This window comes from Carassius auratus, chromosome 14 (genome assembly GCF_003368295.1).
Source record: "Carassius auratus strain Wakin chromosome 14, ASM336829v1, whole genome shotgun sequence".
Taxonomy (NCBI): domain Eukaryota; kingdom Metazoa; phylum Chordata; class Actinopteri; order Cypriniformes; family Cyprinidae; genus Carassius; species Carassius auratus.
In genome coordinates, this window is record NC_039256.1 from 22506191 (window position 1) to 22523592 (window position 17402).

A 17402-nucleotide genomic window follows, 5' to 3' on the forward strand; every position below is an offset into this window, starting at 1 on the left:
TTTATATAATGCTGATTGTATTTGTCTGAAAAAAGAAAGTCATGCACCTTGGATAGCTTGAAGGTGAGTAAATAAGGTGGACATTTTCATTCTTGTGAACTATCCAACTAACTATACTCTATAGTTTGCTCTGTTCTTTTTCTATTCTATATGTTTTCTTTTTTATTATATAATTAAATAAAATCCTTGCTATGTCTACTACGTTAAGCTAACTGAGGCTTGTTACTGCACTGTTGATTTTGATTGCTTCCATTGTCCTCTCTTGTAAGTTCGCTTTGGATAAAAATGTTTGCTAAATGACTAAATGTAGACTATCCCTTTAAAATGTTAAGTGAATGAAACAGAAACATTTATTTTATCATAGACTTACAGAGCTTTAATAATTAAAGGCAGGGGCATAGCCATCTTTTCAGAAGTGAGGGGGACAGAAATTATATATATAGTAACATTTCTGTAATCTATATAGCCTACCAATCAACAGTTTTTGAACTGTAAGATATTTTGTTTTTAAAGAAGTCTCTTCTGCTCACCAAGCCTGCATTTATTTGATCCAAAGTACAGCAAAAACAGTAATATTGTGAAATATTTTTTTTTATTTAAAATAACTTTTTTCCCTATTTGAATATATTTAATTTATAAAATATAAATATAAAATATAAATATATTTTAAAAAGCTTTTTGCAACATAATACACTATATCTTTCAAAAGCTTAAAAATATTAAAAATATTACTATTTCAAAATAGTAAAAATATTTCAAAATGTTTCTGTTTTGCTTTACTTTGGATCAAATAAATGCAGGCTTGGTGAACAGAAGATACTTATTTGAAAAACAATAACAAGCTTCTTCAAGATCTTCGTAATTTAACATCGCAAAGGGCATTAGATTACACTGACCAAGTTTGGTGTTGATCTGAATAAATCTCTAGGAGTAGTTTGCAGAGGAAATTCGAAATAACCGACTTCCTGTTGGGATACAGATTTCGTACCAAGATACTTTTTTGTAGGTATTGGTGTGTTACATGTGCGTACCGATTTCCGTATATGTATCTGAAACATAGCTCGAGACGCACTCCGTTGAAGTGTATAGGTAGCGCTATCGAGCCATTTTGCTGCCCATGTGTTCAGGCCAGGACTATTATCACTCATGTGAAGTTTGGGGAAGAGCAGACATTTTATGCCTGATTTATAACATCTTTTATTCCCATGGCGAGACATCGAACTTTGTCACGGCGCCAAGGACACGCCTTTTAACAAAAACTCAAGATCTTCACAAGTAAACATCGCACAGGCCTTTAGATTAGACTGACCACAAAAAAATACATTGATGTCATAAAATTTCAAGGAGTAGTTTGTCGCAGTGTAAAATATGCAACTTCCTGTTGCCAATAGGTGGTGCTATGACTATAACTGAATATGGGCATGTCAATCTGTTCAGGAGATTGGACATTGTATGTCTGAGTTATAGCAACTTAATTTTTCATGGAAAATCATTGAAATTCGCCAGGCCGCCACGGACACGCCCTTTGACGAAAACTCAAGATCTTCGCAATTTAACATCGAAAAGGCCGTTCGATTAGGCATACCAAATTTGGTGTTGATCTGAATCAGTCTCTAGGAGGAGTTAAAATACAATGCATGGAAATGACAAAAATTACACACAATTTGCTCATAATATAAAAAATAACCGACTTCCTGCTGGGTTTAGAATTTTGCTCCAAGAGTCTTTTGTGTAGGTATTGGTGTGTTACATGTGTGTGCCAATTTTATGTACGTGAAACATAGCTGGAAGGCTGTTGATTTTTTGAGTATAGGTGGTGCTGTCGAGCCATTTTGCCACACCCTCTTCTGAATTCTATATCAGACGAAAATGTTCACCAGGTTTGACGCATGTGCAAAGTTTCATGACTTTTCGAGCATGTTTAAGCCCTCAAATGTTTACAATTTGATTCATGTGATTCATTCGGAAGATTTAAACCAATTTAAACTGGTGAAACTACTAGTGTTCTAATGATTTTGGCCAGTGTTCTGAGAATATATGTAGACAAATATTTCGGTTACTTAAAGGGTTAGTTCACCCAAAAATGAAAATTATGTATGACATGTCGTTCCAAACCCGTGAGACCTCTGTTCATCTTCGGAACACAGTTTAAGATATTTTAGATTTAGTCCGTGAGCTTTCTGTCTCTCTGTCTTCACTGGCCTAAGATTGGCCACCCCACTCAAAACTGCAATTTGTGTCCCTTTTTTTCTTGACAAGAAATGCATTTATTAAGATGTGGAACTGCTGTATCTCTTTATGACCACATAAAACAGCTGAATTTTCAGACGCGAACTTCAGCTTCACCTCAAATGTCAAGCGAAAAGCTGCCGTTTTGAATGGGGTGGCCAAGCTTACGTCAGTGGTGGCCCCACCCCTCCTGGCTCCACCCCTGTCTGCAATTATAAAAAGTCAAAGATCTGTACTGAGGAAAAGACAAATACAGCAGGCTCTTTGTTAGTATTACCAAAATAATACATTGATTAAAACATTTTCAATAGCATCAACATAGTATTTATATTCAGATATGTATAACGTGTTTCATTGTTGTTTCAGATGTGCAGTATTCCTGGCTGATTTCAGTGAGAAACAATGGGAGTCTGGATTGTCTGTGTGTCTCTCTGTCTGCTCTTTGCTCTGAATGCATCAGGTGAGATATGGATCATGGCAATACTGCAGGATTTACTGAACATCCCTAAATACTGAATTTTCACTTACCTTCAGCATTTTATTATCTGACCTTTAACATCAGAACAACTGGTATAAAATTCCTATTTTGTTCAGTTAACCCAGTTTACCCAAAGCTTAATAACTGTTTCTTTTGGAATAACTGCCACTGGCAGAGAAAAATGGCCTGTTTTGCTCAATATCAACATGGCTGTGAGTAACTGTGAAACAAGGCTGCTAACATTCAGTAAAAAAAAACAATCTTGCACAAGTTGTTTTGCTTAATTGAACCAAATATATTTCCCTGCTAATAAAAACACACATCATCAAAAAAAGTAGTAAATGATGTTAAGGAAGGTTGCATTGCGCCTTTGACCTTGTATAAATAGAAATGGGTAAAACATTGATAAACAGATGGTCTATGTTCATTTTTGTTATTGTATAAAATGCACTGAATTAATGATCACTTTAACTTGCAATAAAACATACCAAATCTTGATGTAGCATCCAGTAGATGTCAGTATGGGTGGACACGATATGGACGAACATGCTTCAAGGTTTTTAACAGTCCATTATCCTGGAGTGATGCGGAGGTATGAAATACTAAACAACATCTGACAGAAAAGTATAAATAACCTTATTTGTACTTGTATTATTATTATTATTTTGAAAATGTATTTAAAGGTTTTCTTTTATCTATCTATCTATCTATCTATCTATCTATCTATCTATCTATCTATCTATCTATCTATCTATCTATCTATCTATCTATCTATCTATCTATCTATCTATCTAAAAGCTGTTTCTCCTCATGTCTTAATCTCCTCAGGCAATGTGCTTGACCTATGGTGGGAACCTTGCCTCTGTACACAGTACATTGGAGTATACCTTCATAAAGCGCATGATCTCAAGTTCGAAGTCTTACTGGATAGGAGGCAGTGATGCTGTTTCAGTATGTTATTATGTTGTTAATGTATTAGATTTTTTTTTTTTTTTCTTTGTGATGTTGTCCAAAATGAAAATGTAACAATTTACTGTCTAAAATCAAACCAACACTGCTTAAAGTGAAAAGAGTAAAAGTTCAAATTTGCACAGGTGTAAATATTTGTTCTTTTCTGTTCACAGGAGGGAAAGTGGTTCTGGAGTGATGGGTCCCAAATGGATTTCAAACTTTGGAACCCTAAAGAACCCAACAACTTACAGAGTAATGAGCACTGCATTCAGATGAACTTTGGAGGTAAATAATTTGAATGATGTGAACGTCATTTCATGTTTTCCATTCTGGACAGTTAATTAAGTATTATATTTACTCCCATGTCTTCCAGTGTTTAAGTTAAAAGCAACACTTTCTCTATTTGTCTTTCTAAATGTAAGCATTGTGGTTTACACATTATTATAGACCAATTCTCATTATTAACTAGTTGCTTATTATCATGCCTATTATTAACATATTTGCTGTTTATTAGTACTTATAACGCATTTATTCTACATGACTATATTCTTCATCCCTAATCCAATACCTAAACTTAAAAACTACCTTACTATGTATTAATAAGCAGCAAATTAAGAGTTTATTAAGGCAAAAGTAAAAAAAAAAGGAACTTAAAATAAAGTGTGACCACATGATGCTAATACCTGTATAATTATTTGTATAATAAAACATCCTTTTTCTTTTTCATAACAGCTGCAGGAAATTGGAATGACCAAGTTTGCTCAAACAAGTTACCATTTGTGTGTTTCCGATTCTCACTGATCTCTTTCCCTACACCTATTAAATCAGAAGCGGTGTGCCTGTTCAATCTTATTCTGTTATTGCTTCAAACATTTTTGCTATTTTGATGCCTCTGTGTCAAACATCTTTCTTTCTATAACTAAATAAAGCTAAATGCATTCTTTTATTGTCCTGAAAATATTTTGCATCACAAACGTGGACACAAACAGTCATTGAAATACAACTCCAAGAGGAGTTTTTTTCTTTTAATTTATGTATCTTATATTCTGTTATGTTCAGGATATCACAGGTTTTGTTCTTCAGCCTGTCCTGACTCACAAGTACTGCAGAGACACTAAATGAGAAAGCTGAACATGTTTTCATAATTAACCATTTTATATCATGAATCCTCATTTTCCCGTAACTCATGTTTTCTATGAAAATAAAAGTGTCAAGTGTTTATAACATTCTTCATCATCAAAATTAAGGAACAGTTCATCCCAAAATGTAAATTTTGAATTAAAACTGAATCTGTTGTTATCATCATTTTCACAACATGGCATGGACAAACTATAGGAAAAAATCATTGTGTGAACAGAATGTAAAAAAGAGAACAAGGGCAGTTGCTGGAATATTGAATGTATCAGGGTCACATTGAAGATAACAGATAACACACATAACATTTCATTTGTAATTTTCTGTTCATATAAAATATTATTTAAATAATATTATAAGACTTTTGGGTAAATTGTTTATTTGGATCCTTTTTGGATTTTAATTAGCAGCACACTGTCTCATTAATCACCATGTGTCTGTAGCTCCCTTTTGTAAACAAATGACTACGTTCCATTCTTTTGTAATAACAAGAACCTTGGTAGTTGATATTTAAAGGCTTAGTTCACCCCAAAATCTAAATTGTCATTAATGACTCGCCCTCATGTCGTTCCAAACCCGTGAGACCTCCATTCATCTTCGGAAAACATAAGATATTTTATATTTATACCGAGAGCTCTCAGTCCCTCCATTGAAACTGTGTGTACGGTATACTGTCCATGTCCTGAAAGGTAATATAAACATCATCAAAGTAGTCCATGTGTCATCAGAGAGTCAGTTATAATTTTTTGAAGCAAAAATAGCAAAAACTACGACTTTATTCAGCATTGCCTTCTCTTCCGGGTCTGTTGTGAGCGAGTTCAAAACACTGCAGTTTAGTGATTCCCCCCCCCCCCCAAATCCCTCCACCGAGAGCTGATTTTGCATGCTTGGCTCTCAAGCAGACAACACACTGCATTTGTCTCCAGCCCAATATATTATGATGTGCAGAGAAAACAAACAGCCTGAACGCTGCCTGCTTTAGCCAAAAACTTCTCTTAACTGAGGTTTGATATAATGGAGCTTATCAGTGGACAAACAACACTAAATAAGACTCACAAAACAAATAGCGACTGACACACACACACAGAGCTTCGCTGAATAACAAAAAAAGCTGACAGTGTTTTCTATTTTAGCTACAGCCTTCATTTGAGAGCTAACACATGTATAGTGGTAAATTATTATTTAATGCCATGCCAGCATCTTAGGCCTATTTTCATGGCAAAAGTAAAAAAATAAAATAAAATGCAAATATTGTCACACACCTGGACTCATTTAGTGTTTTTGCCCCTGTGACCCAGTTTCTGTCTTCCGTATTTGGTTTGATTAGTTCCCAGGTGTGTCTATTCTCTTCTTCATGTGTGTTAATTTAGTGATTCCATCCACCTGTGTTTCCCCATTATCCTCTGTACTTAAGCCTTGTCCTTTCAGTTCTGTTTTGTCGGGTCTCTTCATTTGCTACTAACGTGTGCCTACCTCTGTGCTCCATGTTGGATATCTCCTGTGTTGGATATTATAAAAGCCTTATTTCGTTTATCCTCGGCTCCGTGTTCCTTCAGGCAGCGAAAACCGTGACAGAAGACCCGACCATAAAAAAGGAAAGTTTAAAACTACGTGTTTTCCCCTCCGTTATGTTTTTGTTGTTTCACAGTCCTTTTGTTTTGTAGTCTATGGATCCCCTCTATCGCCCCGAATTCCTCATCCTCCTGCTGAAGCAGGAAGGACGTTCTCTCGAGGACCATACCAGACAGTTTCTTCTATTAGCTAATGCCACCAGCTACCCGGACGATGCGCTCTGCACCTTCTACAACACCAGCCTGAACTCCAAGTGCAGAGCGTTGTCGCCCGAAGATGGTCCTCGGGAGGATTTCGCCGCATTCGTGGAGTGGACTCTGGCGAGAAATGGCTCATCTTTCACCATCTGCCCCATAGAGGACCTCGCCAGCGCCACTCCCGACCCAGAGACCAGCCAGCCACCACCCCGCCACACGGAGCCAGAGCCCACCGCAGCCGCAGAGCCCGAGCCATTCACAGACAGGGAGCCGGAACTCGAGAGCGCGACTGACCAGGTGTGTGAGCCGGCAACACCGTGCATCGTGGGAGTCCTCGTGGAGATCGAGGGCATGGAGGAAAGCCCTGCCCACACTCCTGCGACTGAGGGTGAGCTGTATGCAGTCTCTGAAGATCATATGGAGCAAGTTCTGGATCTGATGGACTGGTCTATGGAGGTAATCCCTAATTTTCCTGTTTCCCCGCTGGTTCCGTCCAGCCCTGATTCCCCTGTATACCCTCTCAGTCTCCCACTCCTACCTCCAGTCATTTCCTCTGCTCCATTTCCGCGGGTTCCATCCAGACATGAATCTTCTGTTTCTCAGCTGGTTCCGCCCAGCCCTGAGTTTCCTGTGTCTCCGCTGGTTCCGCCCAGCCCTGAGTTTCCTGTTTCTCCGCTGGTTCCGCCCAGCCCTGAGTTTTCTGTGTCTCCGCTGGTTCCGCCCAGCACTGAGTTTCCTGTTTCTCCGCTGGTTCCACCCAGCTCTGAATCTTCTGTGTCTCCGCTGGTTCCGCCCAGCTCTGAATCTTCTGTGTCTCGCTGGTTCCGCCCAGCCCTGAATCTTCTGTCTCTCCGCTGGTTCTGCCCAGCCCTGAATCTTCTGTCTCTCCGCTGGTTCTGCCCAGCCCTGAATCTTCTGTGTCTCCGCTGGTTCTGCCCAGCCCTGAATCTTCTGTGTCTCCGATGGTTCCGCCCAGCCCTGAATCTTCTGTGTGTCCGCTGGTTCCGCCCAGCTCTGAATCTTCTGTATCTCCTGTGTTCCCTCCCAGCCTCCCTCTCCCACCTCCTCCAGGACCTGCTGGTCCCTCTGCTCCACTTTCGCTGGTTCCGTCCAGTCCTGATCCTCCTGTCCTTCCTCCCATCCTTCTCCTCTCTCCTCCTCCTAGACCAGCCAGTTCCTCGTCATCCCTGCTGGTGCCAGTCAGTCCCGCAGCTCACCCTCAGTCCGCGCCATCAGGGCGCGGTGGTTCGCCGCTGGACTGCCAGTCTCCAGCTCCGCCTTGGCATGTTAAGGCCCTGTCTCCGCCTCCAGCCTCCGAGCCCTGGACTCCTCCTCGGTCCTTCGACCCAGCGGCTCCGCCTTGGCTCTTAGCTCCCTCGTCTCCACCGTGGCCTGTCATCCCACCTACTCCACCGGGCTCCCTCGTCCCTCCGGCTCCACCTTGGTCAGTCGTCGACCATCTGCCGCCTCGGGACTCCTCTCCTCTGGTTCCACCTCGTCACTCCATCCCTCCGGCTCTGTCAGGCTCCTCCTTCCCTCCAGTTCCACCTCCATCCTCGGTCACTCCGGCTCCACAGCGGTCTGCCAGGACCCCGCCTCCGCCTTGGTCGCCTGAGCCTTCAGCTCCACCTAGGCCCTCCGGATCCTCGACGTCACCCTGGCTCTGCGGCTGTGCTGCTCCATCTTGGGCTCCTCACCCACCGGTGCAGTCTCCGCCTGTCGGCCCCCTGGTGTCGTCGACCCCTCCTTCACCATGGCTCCTCCCGCCGTCGACTCCACCTTGGATCTCCGTCCTGGCTGGTCTCTGGTGGACCATCTGGCTCCTCCTGCTCCTGTCTCCTCCCTGGCTCCTCCCTCCGTCGTCTCCTCCCTGGCTCCTTCCTCCGTGGTCCCTGTCTGCTGGCCCCCTCCTGGGAGTCCGTCCTCCACCGGAACCTCCTCCCAAGTTCCCACCCACGCCTCCCTCTGTTGTTTCTACGGTGCGAGGACGCACCTACCGGGAGGGGGGAGTACTGTCACACACCTGGACTCATTTAGTGTTTTTGCCCCTGTGACCCAGTTTCTGTCTTCCGTATTTGGTTTGATTAGTTCCCAGGTGTGTCTATTCTCTTCCTCATGTGTGTTAGTTTAGTGATTCCATCCACATGTGTTTCCCCATTATCCTCTGTACTTAAGCCTTGTCCTTTCAGTTCTGTTTTGTCGGGTCTCTGCATTTGCTACTAACGTGTGCCTACCTCTGTGCTCCATGTTGGATATCTCCTGTGTTGGATATAATAAAAGCCTTATTTCGTTTATCCTTGGCTCCGTGTTCCTTCAGGCAGCGAAAACCGTGACAAATATAACAAATACAATAAAACCAGCAAACAAAGAACCATGTTATATTACACCAGATTTTTTTACATTAACATACGACAGAAATTCTACAACTTTTTTTTTTATTTCAAAATAACACTAAATAAGTCTTTGAGTGAGTTCACAACATATGTATATTTCGAGATAACACTGGAATGGTTTGACAATAATTGTTTTCTTACCTGCTGTATGTTGACATATCTTAATAAACAAAATATGAATAGGACACAATCCCATTTTAAAACAGCTGAAAAAAAATTTGGAAGGGGAAGACCTTACCATTCAAATTATTATTATTATTTTCTTGCTCTTTATGTTACTAGGATACATATGACTTCAAAGCTAATAGATATAGACATACCACTCTAACTAGTCTGATTTCTTGGAGTATTTAAAAATATTGTCATTTGTCAATATAAAGGATTTTTTTTTTTTACAATTTCCTGTGCATCTATAATGTATATCACATATCTGTCCACTTGGTGGTGCCTCCGCTCCACTGACTAATAAGGTGATGTTTGCCATATAAGCCAGATTTGAGGAGTCAGGAGTGATTAATTGTTTCCAAATAAATGCAAGGCTGTAGGAAAAAAAAAAAGTTGTTGGGTCAAAAAGCAAGGACTTCTTGTGCTCCCTAGATGACTTGCAGGCAGAAATGTGGTTGTGTGAGATGTGTATATCGTTTGTGTATTTTGCATGGTGTTTGTGTGTTTCACATGTTTATCTAAAGTAATTTTAAAGGTTATTTGCTCTATATACCACTTGTGCAAGTTACAATCAAATGCTACTCTGCATTTAATACTATTAAAACTATACTTATTGGCAGGAACGTCTAAAGTTAGAAGTGTTATTCGTATGACAGCTCTCATCAGAGACTATCTCTATGGCCTTGCATAGCCGTGAGTGGCCATTAAAATAAATATTATATTGAAAATGAGGTGTCTAAACAGGTGACCTTCACACACTTTCACACTCTCACTGTTCTATCATAACTGGCTGACATCACATGGCTTCTCATGCATCTCGCTGACTGAATCTGCTGGCTTTGCTACTGGAGATTGAAGACTCAGAAGGTCTTAAGTGTGATTTCAGAGGCTGCATGTGCATCTAAGCTGAGGACACCTCTGGTAGGTGAGAAATGTCAAAGTCAGGTCTCGCGAATCATGACAAAATGTTTCAAAAGTATAAGCACTCTTTATAAAAATAAAATAAGTAAATAAATAAAAACTTTGTTTCAGCCGTAGACAGTAGCTCATGGCCTTCATATAGGTCATAGTTAAAAGTAAACCCAATTATTTTTTTTTTTTTTTTTTTTTCATTCCAGTTTGTTATTGTGGCATTAGTGGCTAATTAGGTAAACTGGATCCTGGGTAAAAACTAAATGTGACTGATAGCTTTTTAATCGTTTAACCCTAATGTATCATAATTGATAATGCCTCTAAATAATCAGCATGATCAAAACTTGCTATAACCATCAGCAATATTTTTTTTTGCTCAGTTTGTGCTTAATATTCTTTTGTCATGTTAAATATATATTATAAAAGTTTGATGCATCAAATAACACTCAATATATACATACAGTATATTGATTTGATTCTAATTCTGATCAGACTATGAATCCATCCACACAAAAGGTATTAAACATTTTACATTTTGAGATGATTTTAGAACAGGTAATGTTTTAATTTGTTGTTCATCTCCTAGCAATGAGACACATTTCTACATGAGTTTGTTGTGTTCAGAAAATTAAAAGTGTATTATATTTAGTGTTTGCATTTAGAAGGTGGTATAGTCTATTTCGACTTTAAGATGCAAAATGTTCCAAATTATATGTTGATACTAATGATGCTTTGTTGTTTTCTAACTCCGCCCATGGATACCAGGCAGCACAGCTTTAAACTGAGCAAACAAAGTTTATACACCAAGAAAAGAAGCCCCACTGCAAATAAAAGCTAAGTGCTTCACCTATCTACTTTTAACTTCATTTGCACAATTTGGAATTGGAATCATTTGCATGATTTGCAAACGTTTTTCTTTGATTTTTCAAACTGGAAGATGAAAAAAAAAATATTTTCTGTGGAATCACAACATGTTTTTGCCTGAGCAAAAGTATTTGAGCTGAAATATTCCTACTGCAAACCTTATACAAAAGCTAAACAGAAAAACATGGGCTTAAGGTGTTTTCCAGGAAGAGATTTCAACCATTTAAAATTAAGCGTCATGTTTCATATCTTATGCAGTAAGAGTCACTTTTAGAGCCTTCTCCTCTGGCTTCATGAAATTAAACCTGCTTTTCATTTAGAGTGCTGCACAGAGAATGATGTGATCAATCTTGTCAACCATTTAAAGCGCGCAGGAGAGCTCGAGATAGGTGCATTAGTCAACCCTTCTCCCTTAAACTGCAGCTCCATGGACAGATGTGCTTTCCAGCTACTGGAAAACAGCAAGAGACATTGCTAATACTTGATGTAGCAGTGCAAACGAGAACCTTCTAGATCTACAGACAAAAGCATGTAAAGAGTTTGACAAGTAAGGTCAGCAAGCACAGCAATCCTTCAACCTTTTGTGTGCATGAGATGGAGACTTAGGTGTTGAAACGTCAAAGCCTTTTCCTCAACCTTTACATCAGACATGTTAAATCAATATCAGCCACTGTGGATATTGATGTACACCTCTGTGAAACTATTTACAGGCTGTGTTCTGTGTTTTAACCCATGAGGAAACAGCATTTACTGCAGATGCCAGAAGCAGCACTGCTGTTGTTATTCTCCTTGACGACCAGAAGACTCGCTGTGTTAAGGTACAAGAACTAGGGCCAGCATACTCGAGGAGATCTGACAAACCAGAGCAAACTGGGCTGGTGGGGGAGAGCTCCGTCCAGAGAGAGCAGCAGAACTGAAACATGACTGAGAGAAGGGTGAAGTGGACCAGGGGACATTAGTATTCAAATGCTTAAGCCTGCAGCCATCTGCTGGACCAAGGATTAGAGCACTTGCTCATTTGTTCAGTATTATGTTTTTCTTAACAGCAGTACTATATTATGCTATGTATATATTTGGCCGGGGGTGAGAACTTTTGAAAAGGATAAAGATATCTTCTTTTATGTATTTATTTATTTATCTTTATTTATTTATTTTAGTACTCCCCTTCAGAAGCAACAGAATATACTTGCATATTTCTTGGAGGACAAATTCAAGTACAATTCACCTTGATCTTCAAATTCAAAATGTTTTCACCCCCCGGCTCTCAATGCATCGTGTTTCCTTCTGGAGCATCAGTGAATGTTTGAAACTTTTTTAATAGTTGTGTTTGAGTCCCGCAGTTGACCTCAGAGTGAAAAGAATCCGGATTCCTATATGCAAAAGAAGCTGGAAAACGGAAGAATCTGCAGGACATGGAGGGTTTTTCATAGATCATCCAGGGAATCACACACAGTATTAAATAAATAAATGTTAATAAAATTTATGCATTTAGCAGACGCTTTTGCATCTAAAAAAAAAACAAACAAAAAACACATGCACTATTTTTACATTCATTCAACTTTTGCGATATTTGGTCAGTAATCTAATTTTGTGTCTCTGAAAAACAGTGATCTATAACATTGTATTATGTAGTTTTTTTTGTCTACTTGTAAATGGGGGATTTGTACACACATAAATGTTTTTAGATTTGTGGAGTAAAGATAATAGTTTTTATTTCAAAGAGAAAAGATCAAATCAGACCTCAAGATGGACCTCCAGAACTGGAACAGGAAGCCCCAAGAGACACGTTTTTACTGGTTATGTATTTGTTCATGTATGGGCGTAGGTTTAGGGGGGGACGCTAGGTACTAGTCCCTATCAATATTTTGAGATGACAAATTTGTCCCCACCAATATTTAGCGAGCTCCTTTGAACTGCCATTTGGATCTTTGCACTGCTATTTGGATCGAATTTAACGGCCAGGTTGACAACAGTACAAGAAACGGCGTAATTTGATTGGCGGCGGGGTATCTGACAGGCTACACGCGCGGGCCGGGACTACTTTTGTGCTTGCACTAGCAGCGAGCGGGTAGTTTATGTGCGCGCGCATGTTGACGAAGCCGACGGTAAGTTACAAGGGCTGTCTCTCTGCCACATACAAAGGCCAGAGTAAAAACATTTTAATATTCCGTTTTTTTTTTTTTTTTGCCGCTTTTTGTACTTTGTAGATGCCACCCAAGAAGAAAAAATGGGACATAAGAAGCTTTTTCAGAAAGCAGAGTCAGAGTGTAAGTAGGCAAAATAACTAGCTAGGCACAAAAAAACTAGCAGTAGTGACTGACCAGGCTTTCAAATGCAGATTCTACTGTGGAAAATAGTATTAACTGGTGATAGTATTACTCAGGATGATGGAATGCTACGTTAGCAAGTAACTGAATGTCAGTTAGCCTGTACCTTAACTTAGAATCTTGCAGTCAACATAAACGTGAGTGTACTGGAGGGTAAATAGTGTTTATAATTGTGTTTATAATAATAATTTATCTTAATTAAACGTTTGGTTGTTCAGCATTACACAGTCTCAGATTTTTATTTTTTGAGAGTGCATTTTTGAGATTATACAGTTATAAGACCAAACCTACGCCCATGTGTTCATGTAATGGAGGAGTCATCACAGGACATGGAATCCATTTGCAAGCTTTTAATACACTGTAAAACCGAACAGTGAAATTAATCAAATGAAATTAGTTAATTGCACTCAAATAATAACGAAAGTTCATTGGACTTAATTTAAATAAGTTCTGTTTACTCAAAAATTTGTTGTAGTGAGGTGAACTTAAAATGATTGTGTTTTCTAGTTCCCAGCATGCTTTGCATCAGAAAACAAGGAAAATAAATTTAAAAATTAAGTGTTATTTTGTGTGTTTTTACACAAGATTAACATAGAGGGACATAAGTTAATACATAAATGTTGTGTTATATTAGATTTTACAAAGGTTTATGTTATGTTGGATTTGTAGTGTTACCGTTGTGGTGAAGAGGAGAGCCTGTGGTTAGACTGAGGATGGACAGCAAAAGCCTTATTTTGAGTGTATTTCCGACATTATAGGAGTTGAAAAATAGATAAAATTATGAGTGAATTACTCCCTAATTATAAGTTCAGAAATATAATTATTTAAGATAACTCTGAGATAATTTAAGGCAACTGGAATTAATTTTTTTAAGTTTATGTAAACTTAAAACATTTAAAAACATCACTTAAATGTTTTTGTGTAATCTGTTACAAAATATTTTTTGAGTTCTGTGAACTTATCAGGGTTTACAGTGTAAGAAACATCGTGGTCGTACAGGCAGGGGTCAATGACGGCGAACTCAGCAGAGAAGGACAGGCAGAATTGTAGTCGGTGTACAGGTGGAATGTCAGGGTATCAAGCAGAGAATCACAGTCCAATAAACAAGCAATAATCCAGTAGGCTGGCAGCAGTAATCGTAAACGGGAGACAGACCATTTCAGACGCAGCAGACAACAGAAATAGTAAATGCACAGAAATGCACACCGTAGTAAAAAAAAAGCCTGTCATGTAGTGCAATAGTCACTGTGTGTGTGTGTGTGTGTGTGTGTGTGGTTGTAGGAAGAGTGGCAGTTACAGGGTGAATGGGAAATGGAGTTCAATGGATATGTGAAGTCCAGTTTGGAGTGCCCTCTGGAGGCCATGACTGGCACTCTCACTTGTGATCATGACAGTTCATGTATGTATGCATTTATTTATTCATTAATTTATAATTTGATTATTTTTGTACTTAATAATATTTTTTATTCAGAAATTCCTATAGACTAACAAAGTGAAACCATACAATATTAATTCATAGCAATACTATTATGACATATCTTGGGGCAATTGAATTTCAATTAAATTTGGGAAATTAAATATATAATATTCATGTGTCAGGGAGTCACCACAGTCATCAGTGCCCACGTTCACCAGATCTCAATCACCAGATTACTATTCACCCACACCTGCTTCAGCTCATCAAGCTCCCCTTGATATGCACTCACTCCACACTCCTTCCTTGTCTGGTCTACTGTTCACATCACTGAACAAAGCCTGATTCTCTGCACTAAACTAAACTGTGTTTGCTTACCTCAGACATCCCCGTGTTCCACCTCTACAGTTCTCCACGATTGTCCTGCGATGATTCAAAGGCCCTATACCACCAGCTAAGCTACAGGTGCATCTAAAACAATAAGAATATCATAGAAAATGTCTTTATTTTTTATTTTATTTTTAAAGTAAACTTTCATATGTTCTAGATTATTTTTTTATTATTATTCTGATGGTTATGATTTACAATTTAAGAATATTTTAAAATTCAGTATAAATTAGAATATTCCATTTTGAGCTTGGTTAGTTTGATTAATTTTGAGTATAAATCCTGTGTAAGGGAAACCGGTCAATTTAGCTCAAATGGAATAATTTAAGATTTTAAAGGGAATTTGGACAGAATCACTGTTTTACGGCTGATCACTGAGATGGCCAGCGATTCATTGAATGAGCCGTATAACATCAACTCTGCAATTGATATTAATAAACAAAGTACAGTGAAATTACTATTAATTAGCACAGTAACAAGAACGGCAGTTTAAGACTTTAACTTGTAAGCACAAAACACAAGATTCTTCTCTTTTCAATATGAATAAGGCTTTATTAGAAAAATCTAAGACATATAAACTAGGGCTGCTCCGATCACGATCTGCCGATCGTTAATGCGCATCTCGTCAGTAAAGCCGGTTCTCTAATCAGCGGTTAATTCCATCAGGTGCGTGATTTCACATAGAGCAGCTGTTACTACACAGAGCCGTTGTTAACTGAGAAGATGTGCCAAAAAACGCTGAAAATGAAGTGGATTTGCGCATCTTCTCTATTTACAACGGCTCTGTGTAGTAACAGCTGCTCTATGTGAAATCACCTGATGGAATTAACAGCTGATTAGATAACCGGCTTTACTGACAAGATGCGCATAACGATCGGCCGATCGTGATCGGAGCACCTCTAATATAAACTAATCTAACACATATGCACACACTCACACATTCACACAAGTTGCAGGAAGAGAGAAACTTTGGAAAGAATGAGTTTAAGATAATGAAAATGTGAAATCCAAATTTTTCAGCAATAAGTGAAAATGTATAGACATAAACAACCATCAATCACTTAATTAACTCTCGCATTGAGTTTCTCAATGAGGATACAATTATATTAGATACCCCAGTTCAGCTCAGAGTCTGAAGGTAATTATTGAATTGCCTGTGTAAAGGGAGTTCTCTTTGTTGTCACGGAAAAGGGGTTTTCCAGAGGAATGCAAAAAGTAATGGCAAAAAGCATGGCTAAAAGTGGGTAAAAAACTAAAAGGCTAAAAGCAGGCATGACTAAAAGCAAAAGCTAACGCTAAAAGCAGATGCTTAGAGCTAAAAGGCTAAAAGCTAAATTTGATGGTGTCCTGTGTGTTTAAACCAAGCTGTGGGACACCCCCCAATTAGATATTGTCTTTGCTCTGAGCATTGTATATTTCTCCACCCATTCATAAATCAAATGTTATCTTATCAAACACATTGTCTGAATTTTCCCGCTCTTACAGGGTATGAGTTTGGACATGATTCCTATAACAAGGATATGATACAGTAGACAAATAATTGATTATAAGAAAAGTTTCAAGCAAGAAGATTCAATCACACACATACTAAACATGAATTTAATTCCTTAAGCTATTCAATAGTTATTAAAAAGACATACGCAATAAGTGATTAGAAACATGATTGTCAAATATGTGGGATAAATACAGTATGTATATGATATGGAATTAAGCAATGGACTGATATTAATTTATAAGTCTTTTTGAGTCCCTTTTGGTGCTTTTACATCTGTAAAAACCAGTTTATGTGCCATTCTTTGACATAAGGTCGTTCTGTGGAGACCAGAGGTTAAAAGGTCCCCTTAAATGAATTTTAGTATGGTTCTTTACTTCTCATGTGAAGACCATGAGATGCTGTGTCTTTGGCAATTAATCCTGATTACTTCCCCAAATTTGACAATCTTTGACAATCTTCTTCCTGTGTTGGAATTGTCAATAAGTGTTCTTTTGTTTAATGTTAAAAGCTGCTTTGTAAAGGAGTTGCTTGGTTAAGGCTAGCTTCTAACTGACTCGAATAGGGATTGATTTACAACATCCTGTGTCTTGAGCCTTTCTGATGAATTCAGCTCCTCATGTTTCAACCATGCCCCCGATCGAATCTTTAATTGTCTAATTCAAGTCTGATACCCTACATCTGGGTACCTTTTGGGCTAGTTTAGAACATGTGACCACAATTATGGGAAAGACTACTTACTTGACAGTTGTCCAGAGGATGATCATAAACACCTTCCACAAGGAGGGCAAGTCACAGAATGTCATTGCTGAAAGGGCTGGCTGTTCACAGAGTGCTGTATCAAAATATATTAATAGAAAGTTGACTGAAAGTAAAAAGTGTGGAAG

At 38.7% G+C, this 17402-nt stretch overlaps 1 protein-coding gene across 1 annotated transcript; it reads left to right on the plus strand.

Annotated features, from left to right (window-relative positions):
• Positions 1-2411: 2411 nt before the first annotated feature.
• On the plus strand, positions 2412-4602 carry LOC113114032 (galactose-specific lectin nattectin-like). Its single transcript, XM_026280730.1, has 6 exons — positions 2412-2495; positions 2596-2689; positions 3211-3299; positions 3536-3658; positions 3832-3943; positions 4391-4602. The coding sequence occupies exons 2-6, from the start codon at positions 2632-2634 to the stop codon at positions 4543-4545; spliced, it is 537 nt and encodes a 178-aa protein (XP_026136515.1). The 5' UTR covers positions 2412-2495; positions 2596-2631; the 3' UTR covers positions 4546-4602.
• The last annotated feature ends 12800 nt before the right edge of the window (positions 4603-17402 follow it).